Consider the following 9183-nt stretch of genomic DNA (forward strand, 5'->3'; position numbering starts at 1 on the left):
AGCAACAACTAAAACATGTGTGCGTTATCAACTTTGTTCTCATCCTAAATCCAAAACACAGCACTGTACCAGCTACTAGGAAGGAAATTAACTCTATCCCTGCCGAAACCAGGACAGATGCTTACATATTTAAAGACAGGATCAAACATTCAGATCTGGACTGACATGCACTCTACAGATGAAGTGGCTAGCTGGTGATTAGCTTTGCTCAGTATCAGGTTTTACAAAAATCAGTAATGCTGGGCTTGCTACTTTCGAGAATAAAATGAGCATGGGCACATCAAGCAACAATGTCCAACTGAACTGGAATTTAAGGCAGCCAAGTCTGAGGACTCAGGGTCGAACCATGAAGCAGGCAAACGATTAAGCAGCAGTCTCCTCTCTACCTCAGACAGGCAACACTGAACACCTACATTCATAATTTAAGAATTCCCTCCCAAAGCATCTACTATGGTCAAAGGCAAGAGTGTCACTACTACTAAGTATAAAGTGACACTCCACAGTTGGCACAGATGTTCCTGCCCACCCCCCTACCACCAATGCCGAGAACTCAAACGTGCGTCAGCTCAAGCGCCTGCTGGAATCAACTCGCCCGTTAGACAAATCCCCAAGGGACTCACCCTGTTGGTCAGGGTCTGCGTTCCTAGACACCATGGCACTGATGGCTGGGAAGGTGATGCTAGACATGGCAGCCACAGCTCCTGCTGCCCACATCATCCTCAGAGAGAAAGAGGCAGCAGTTAGGAGGCAGGCTCCCAAGGGCCAGCCGCAGACTAGCACCGCGGCAGGGCAGCATCTCCCTCCACTGGGGGTCAGGGAGCTGCCACAGAGCCACGGAGCCACCGTGGAGGGAGAAACCTGCCTATGCCAGGAGACAAACGTGGGCAAACTCTTACCAAGGCTGCGATCCGAAGCCATACCAGGCAAGCTGCAGGATCTGGAAGCCTAGTCCCAACAGGATGGTGTTTTTATTTCCTATCGAACGCATGAGAATTCCCAACACTACCGTCTGGAAAGAAAAACAGGCGCTTTCAAAGTAAGTGCAAAGAAAGACGACAACGCTGGAAGACAACAAGACGGGAATCTGAGGGAACTCGTGCTGCTGTGAGACTGGCTATCATGCACATGCACTCCTCCACTCTCGTAACGTTGTGTTAGAAACCAGCACACCCCCGTCCATGGCAATCAGAGCACAATCTATAGAGTTTCACAGAGCAACACGGGGCCACCCCACAGTTTACCACAGTTTGCTATTCAACAAACAGCAGCTACATTCAAAAGATAAGAAAGAGGGACCGCGGGTAGCCGTGCATGGGTCCGATGATGTCTGTGTGGCCACAGGGATTCTGACAACTCACCAGCCCTGATTATCAGAAGTTTTGGACGTTCTTATAACCATACTGCTACAGCCAAGACAGAAATTGCTTCTCACCTGAGCCAGTATAGAGAGAATTCCAACTACACCAATAAAGGCTGCCACAGTCTCCGAGGAAAAACCAATGACCTGTGAAAACACCGAAGAGAGACTTTTCAGGCAAGAGATTTGTACCATATGAGAAAAGCCACTCCATCAGCGTCACTAATGTTTACTGACATTGCTTATCATGTACTTAACATTAATCAACCGTACCTTCCACTACCTCCCTGCTGGCACAGGAATAAAATAGAAGATTTTCCTCTGGCTGAAGAAACAGCTTTAAATCACTGGGCTCACCTTAAATGCCTGAACGTGGCATGGACAGGATGGACAGGCAGACCACCAGCAAGAAGCCAAGCAAGGGTCCTGGCAATGCCTACAGAGTGGTCACCAGGCTCCCATATTTTTTAGGAAAGCTGGAACAAGTCACTACTTCTTATAGCTTCAACTTTACTAAGCTATTGGCCAAGACTAGCTTCCTCAGGACATTCAACTAAGATAATATTTGTAGGCTGGGATTTCCTGCCTTCAGAGCCTTCCCTCATTGCAAGAGACTGACCTGTCGCAAGTACAGGAAAAAGCTGGAGTACTGGCCGGCTTCAGGAAGGTAGGAGAGAAAGACGGTGATACAGATGAGCAGCACTGTAGAATCCTGACCCACTTTCCGCAAGGACTGTAGGGAAGAGGGGTGGGGAATGCAAAAAAAATGAAAAAAAAGAAAAGAGTTAATATCATTAAATATTCTCCAGGTTCAGAGACAGCAAAACCAAGTGCTTAAGTCACCATCTTATATCTAAGAAGTGAACGCTTGAATGAATCCAGACCAGCATTTCAGAGGAAGATGCGAATGCTGACACAACGCACCAGACCAGGTGTACAATTGCATCAACTTACACCCTAGAATGAGGAATTTTTACCTTTCGGTTTCTCAGATTTATAGTCAAGTGCTTTTGATCAGAATTGTTTTTTTCCTCAGACAGCCAAAATAATCTTCCTAGCAAGCAAAGGTGAGGCAAAACTGTGCAAAGCTCATCGTCATTAGCAAAGGTCCTGAGAAGCCAGGAATGCAAAAGACTTCTCCTGACACAGTACTACTGCTAAGTAATGGAATTTATATTCAAACAACTGGCACATTTCCACCAAGGAATGCTCTTGCTTCAGGACATCTGGAGATGCTTTTAGGTGGTTTGTAGCTATATGAAATCGATTAGAAGCTGCTAGACAGCTCTAGATACGTGCCGTCTGTCTGCTGTCAGTCCTTCGACGGGGTTAATCTAAGCCTCGCATCCTTCACCTTTTGTGGAATGCATCTTCCTTTTGAGAGAAATTAGCAGAACTAAAGCAAATATAAGCACTACCAGCATGTGAAAAAACAGCAGCAAGATTACTTACAGCGAATGGGTCTGCTTGTTCCCAAGAGATTGGAGCTCCCCAAGAGACCGGGCGCATCTCTTCTGGCAGAGACTCTGGCACAGCCAGCAGGATGAAACCAATATCCAGCAAAGCAACACCTGAAGCTAGCACAACCACCAACGTATCGCCGTAGGCTTGGGAAAGGTATGCACCAATTGCTGGGCTTGTGACCAGACTAGCAGCAAACGTGGCTGACACCTGGAAGCATAAAACATTAATACAGCCTCTTCTTCCTAGAACCTATTTTCTCCTCCAGAGTAACCCAAGGGTACTAGTATTGCCATCTTTGATGGAGATAATCCAGGTGAACAGGGACTCCTGTAGACAGAAAGATGACATGTTCTCTTGGTGCAATCTAGGCTAAGTTCTAGCAAAGGGAAATTAAAGCTATCCTAACAATTCATATACGACACTTTCAGTAACCCTATAGAAAGGGCCCGATCCCAGGCTACTTGTATGCATGCCAGCATCACAGCCTGCCCCCTTTCCTGGTGCAAAGAAGTTCACAGACCAGGCTGGTTTAAAGGCTAAGCAACAATACAGCTGGTATTCAGATCGCATAGAAATTAGCCCTCTCCCTCGATGCTAAATCACAAACAGAAGAACAGGGAGACTGTATTATTAGTGAAGCGCGTATCATCTTTTCACTGATACTGTCCTCGGCTTGTCAATAAATCTCCCACCCTAATTTTATACCTCTCCTACCTGCAAAGCCCCAAATATTTCTTTCAAGAGACAAGACAGTTATTCAGCTCCTTACCAAGCCATACGCCGTGCTGCGTTCATGCTCCTGTGTGATATCGGCAACGTAGGCAAAAATCACAGAAAAGGTGACAGCAAAGACTCCAGACATGGAAATGACAGCAAAATACCACCTGAAACAGGCATTGCCAAAGGCAGAGTTAGAGAGCAACCACACGGTAGTCCACAGCTGCTGAATTAGAACCTCTCCCTTATTCTTCTTTCAGTCCATCCTACTTCATTGCACCAGAAAGCGCTCAGGGACACCGAGCTTCAGTCTGGTGGCCCATGGAGTTTTATCACTTATTTCCCCCACAGAGGAAGGAAACATCAACATGCCCTAATAGTGGTAACGCACCTATCAGGAGAATAGGCACCAGGAGAGGAAAGACAGACTCTTTCTTCCTGACGCTGCACCCTCCGGTAGAACCAGACAATTAAATTAGTCTCTAGGCTGAGCATCCTTCTCCACTGGACGGACTCTTCCATCTCATCCTCAAATGCAACACCTGCAAATCCCCCATCGTCCAGCCTCACACTCATTCCTCTCCTCAGAACCCCTCGTTATAACAAGAGTGAACTCACCATGGACTGATCTTCATAAGGGGAATTGGCGCACACGTGAAGAAGACAGTGAGGAGGAGGAAGGATTTCCTGCCCCAGACATCAGAGAGAGCACCAATCAGTGGGGCACTTAGAAAAGAAAGCAGACCCTAAGAAAGACAGACGGGACGACAGAGAGAAATCCCTCAGTCAAATTCTGATTGTCGGTAGCAAGAGCTTTTGACAACATCATCCAAAGATAAAAATACAAGGAGACAATCCATTCCTATTTTCTACAAGCAGGCAATATTACCAAAACATAACAGTTTGTTAAACCGCTCACTTCCTTTTAGGGAGGAAAAAAAAATCCTCCACCAGCTAGGCGCTGCTAAACACTCCAATTGCTTCCCGTTCTCTGCAGCTGCTCAGCCCGCAGCTGTGGTCTTCCCAGGAACGCCTGTGCAGCAGGGAGTTGCCCTGCCAGTACCTAAAAAGATGTTGGCACAGCTCCATCACATTAACATCTGCTGCAGTTCTAGGGAAAGCTTTCTCTTTTAGATGGAGACAAGACAGACCCGATGAGATGCCAAGGCCATTAAGCACAACTAAAATTGTTCAATGCCTTTCAACGTCTTTCAAACCCGAGACGGGCAGGGAAGAGCCTTTAAGTATATATGGGAGTGCCCAACTCACATTGAAGCAAACCTCTCTGGGGCCATTTTCTGAGATCCTCTTGCCAGAGCCAGGGCCTAACAATCTGTTTTGCCACATTCCCGAGTCGGAGCACATGGCTACTGCTTGTTCGCTCTAGTTGCCTCCAGTTCTGCTCTGGGAATGCTGGTCTAGTCCAAACTCACCGCGCCCACTTACCATGTCACAGCATACTCCCCACCTTCTGTCTGCGCAGAGCCCACTGAGGCCCGCTTACTTTCAACTTCTATTACTGATAAGTTCAGATGTCATTGACTTTTTATTTTGTTACACCCCAGAAGATGGATACAGGGCTGGTCTCATGCTAATTAGAATATTTTCAGCTGAAACACACAGCTGTTATAGCCCCAAACCCATGTTGACAAGCAGCACGTTGTTAATACTGCTCAGTAAAATCAACTACACAAGCTACCTGATGTCTATGCTCTGTCAATGCTTCATTTTGCATTAGGTTTGCCAGTAGCACCCCAAACTGAAATATGAACATTTATCTGTCAAATACTGGTTGACACCAGCAAACGACACAGATTATAGCGGCTTGCCAATTCTTGCACTGATCGCAGATTCAAATGAAAGCCTGGAAGGAATATTCCTTACCTTGACTCCATGAATCAGGCCATTCATTAAGAATGTATGCTGGGGAAAAGTCTGGTGTAACACCTAGGAAAACAAAACAAAACCAAACCAAACCAAAAAAAAACAGAGCTAGCAACTTTTGCAAAATTTCCATAAGCGCCTGACAGCTAGATGCCTGGAAGAGCACAAAACAGGGAAAGTGGGAAATACACTACCGACAATGCCGCTGCTGTAGCTACATGAGGAGCTCTACCCTCTCCAACAGGGGCAGCCACTTTCTTTAATGCTTCCGAGGTCTATACATTATTCCAGCATGCTTGGGCAAGGCTAAGATAATCGGAAACATGCCTTTCTCCATCCCTGCACCATCTGATTTCCCTCTGTTTTTACTTCATGTGACCACATAACCTTTCTGGTTTTCTCTCCCCTTTGTACTGTCTGTATGTTCGATTTGCATGTTATACTACTAAGCTAATACTATATTTCTAAATGCCTTTACATAAACAAAGACTCCTTTTGCATAGCTACCTAGATATCAGAGATCAGGTCAAAAATATGAAGTCTAATGGGCCATGCAATGTGAGCTGGCATACCACCACCAGAAAATGAATTAAAAAAGCTGAGAATTCTTCCTGAAAGTGCCAAATCAGAAGTTTACAGCTCCTTAACTAAAGGCAAGTATCTGAGATGAGATTTTAAGTTTCTTTACTAAAGCTATCCCTCTGCACTTAACTTGATTGCGAAGTTGCCTTTGCTGCCTGTGTTAAGCATAACTCAGCCAAGTCCTGAACGAGTTACTGGTGGGCTCTCCTAGAACGAGCATGACTTGGTGTAGCAAGTAATTGCCAGGCGATTGTCTCTGTGCTTCGACACCCCAGACAATGATGGTGGTAGTTCAACAAAAATCTTTTATCCCTAAATAAGTCAGTGTAGGGTAAAAGGTGCAGTCTTGGGATAAAAAGTCAGAGCTTTGCTCAACTTTAGTTCATTAAGCTCCCAAGTGCACTTTTCTTTTTTTAATACCTAGGGAAAAAAAAAGCAATAAATGACAGTAAACTACCAGTAAATTCTAGTAATTTCAGGTCAGGTCTTTCACTCCTGCTTTCTTGAAATCCTCCAAAAGCTTTCAAAAACCTAACTCATGCTTTGCTTCAAGTTAAGCTACAATAATTAAGAAAATAATTACCCAACTCCATAAAAAATTACTGTAGCTCCAGCTTTTTCAGGTGCAAACCATTACATCTTGGTTTCTACTTCCTATACTCCAAAGGCCTATGTTAAGATCTTTACCCTCACCAACCCAAGGTGAACTCTAGCCTACAAGAGCCAGTATTACTCCCAGGGAGACTTACTCACCGTTAGCATCGGCGTGGTCAGCAGCCCCCAGGCAAAGAACTCCAGGAAAATAACCACCACGGCGTGGTACACGCTGGGCTCTCCAATCCCCTGTCGCTGCAAAACATAGCTCCATAAGCAAAAAAAATACACCCATCCTGATCTGCGATAGATTTGAGACGTGTGGTTGGACGCTGAAACGTCAACTCTGACCCAAGCCATTCCCGAGGCGATTCAGAGCTGTCTAGTGCAGGTGAGCTCATGCTGCAGCATCTCTCCGTCCAGGGTCTACCAACGCGTGCCTCTCCTACGAAGCTGATTGTTTTCAATTTTTTTTCTCCAAGAACTAGTATCTTTGATACCATTATGCTTTCTCTAATCATGACAGAACGTATCATCCTTTCAATCCTCGCCTTAAGGACTTTGAAATGAAACACCTCAATTCTCTGCGTATTTTGACAGCAGTATGTGCAACACCCCAGAAAAGACTCTGGGAGTTTGGGAAGGCAATTTTACTCCTCAGCACCAACTCCATCTACCCAGCACGGTGGGAAAGGCACAGTCCTTAGATCGGCTGTTAAAAAAACCCACACCTCAAGGCCTTGCTTATCTTTCTTTCCTTAAAGATTTCTCACGGCCCTTTCAGGGCAACATTTGTTCTGTCCCTTTTCCAAGTGCCAAATCTCAGCTGCTAGCCCAGGAGGTTTTCTCCTGCCACGCAGGACACACCTGCAAAGTCACAAGCTCACAAGGAAAACAAATCGCAAGGAACGGGAGGAAAGCACACAAGTTTCAGTTGAGTTACATCAGGGAACCGCACGGGCCAAACATTTAGTAGCACAATGTGCTTTTCCACAGGAACCCATTTCTTATATTAGCAAACCACATGATCTGAAGTCACCAAGAAGTGTAGTCTAGCCCTGATACATTATTAATAAAACCACCTGAAATGTCTGCAATCCCAGCAATTTAGACAGCTTCCAGCGGCTTGAAAGGTATCCAGAAGTTAAAAAAACTTCCATCAGCTGCACAAATCTCACATCCAAAGGGGTATTAGATTTGGTATGGGAAACCCCAAATCCACAGGCATTTCTTCTAAGAGAATGGATTTTTGTATTCATTTCCTCGCAGCTGACTAACATTTCTACACTGCGCTCTTGAGATACATCTTTGGTCCGGTCCATTAAATTATTTGTATCTGTATCAGCATCCCACCTCCAGCATTCACTACTGAGATTCTCAGGGACAGGAATTCAAGAAACTTGGCATGTGAAGAGCGGTCTTTTACCCAGTCACATCCTCCCAGGTTTTGACAGAATAATACTGCATTTCAGGTAACCGATACAGCTGTAGGTTATTTGAAATACGAGAGAAGGCAGCAAGAGACATTATTCTGCTGAAACGTTGTTTATGTTCACTGACTCTATCAAAACTGTCTCCCGCAGACAGGCTAAGTCTGCTTAAAAAACAAATCAACAGCATCAACACGAGAGGCACCCTACCCGAGGGGGACACGGTCATTAAAAGAAGTCAGTTTTATTGCACACAAATGAGATAATGTTTTGCAGTAGAGGGAGAAGCCCCAAGGTGGCACGAAGCCAGTAATTAAGAGTACAGCTATCATTACCCACCTTGCTCCACTGGCCTAAGAGTCTCTCTCAGAAGAGAGCAGTCCTCTCCTCTTCCTTTCATCATCCCCCTTTATACCCTCTCAAACAGTTAAACACTTCTACCACATGACTGCAACAAAATTAACAGTCGATCTCTCTTTACGGAGTAGGTCCAGATCCAACCTGTTCACAGCTTAACCTCACTCCTTCCACTTACCAACCACCTTATTGCGTTAAGGCTCCTTAAGCAATTTAGGATAGCTAATCTCCTTTGGAGTACGTGGCCACCTCACCGAACCACTCCTCTAGAGGATGCACAGCTGCTACCGCAAAACAGAAAGATGCTACAGGAAAAAAGTAAAAATATGCAAAAAGACACTAGGAGCCCGTAGGACAGGCCAGCGCCTCACGACCAGAACTACTTTCTCTTAAGAGAGCAAGCCCGGAGGGAAAGACCTTGCAACCACCTTAAGCTCAGGTGCGCCCACTTCAAAGCTGTCTTTGTACAGGCACGACGCTGTCGCCCGCGCTACCTGGAGCCTCTTCACAGCGCTCCTCTTCCCCCTCAGTAAAGAACTCCTCTCAAAAGAGGTAAATATTTCACAGGGATTTGAAGGCAGTCTGTCATCCTCAAAGCGAACGTTAAATGTCAGCGTCGACATCTCATGACTAGTGAATACCCGCACCCGGCGAAAGGGGGAAACAGATCAGGAAGCCTGTTTGGCGGACGACAGCCTCGCACCCTGAACGAGGGCAGAGCCGCACTCTTCCACGCGTCGGGGACCCCCAAGGCAGCGGGGCTGTCAGCAGGCACCGGAGCTCCCGGCACACCCGAGG

General features: G+C 45.9%; 1 protein-coding gene across 1 annotated transcript in view; it reads right to left on the minus strand.

The window, feature by feature from the left end:
* LOC103899338 (hippocampus abundant transcript 1 protein) overlaps positions 1–6856 on the minus strand; it is a 12107-nt gene extending 5251 nt beyond the window's left edge. The window contains exons 1-9 of the mRNA XM_009279802.1: positions 6758–6856; positions 5423–5485; positions 4157–4284; positions 3591–3705; positions 2810–3028; positions 1977–2090; positions 1433–1504; positions 897–1009; positions 621–718 (exon numbers count right to left, since the gene is read on the minus strand). Of these exons, the coding sequence (XP_009278077.1) occupies positions 621–718; positions 897–1009; positions 1433–1504; positions 1977–2090; positions 2810–3028; positions 3591–3705; positions 4157–4284; positions 5423–5485; positions 6758–6766 (931 nt within the window). The 5' untranslated portion in view covers positions 6767–6856. The remainder of the gene's footprint in view (positions 1–620; positions 719–896; positions 1010–1432; positions 1505–1976; positions 2091–2809; positions 3029–3590; positions 3706–4156; positions 4285–5422; positions 5486–6757) is intronic.
* Positions 6857–9183: the final 2327 nt, after the last annotated feature.

Source organism: Aptenodytes forsteri, unplaced genomic scaffold (assembly GCF_000699145.1).
Source record: "Aptenodytes forsteri isolate BGI_AS27 unplaced genomic scaffold, ASM69914v1 Scaffold147, whole genome shotgun sequence".
In the NCBI taxonomy this organism is placed as follows: domain Eukaryota; kingdom Metazoa; phylum Chordata; class Aves; order Sphenisciformes; family Spheniscidae; genus Aptenodytes; species Aptenodytes forsteri.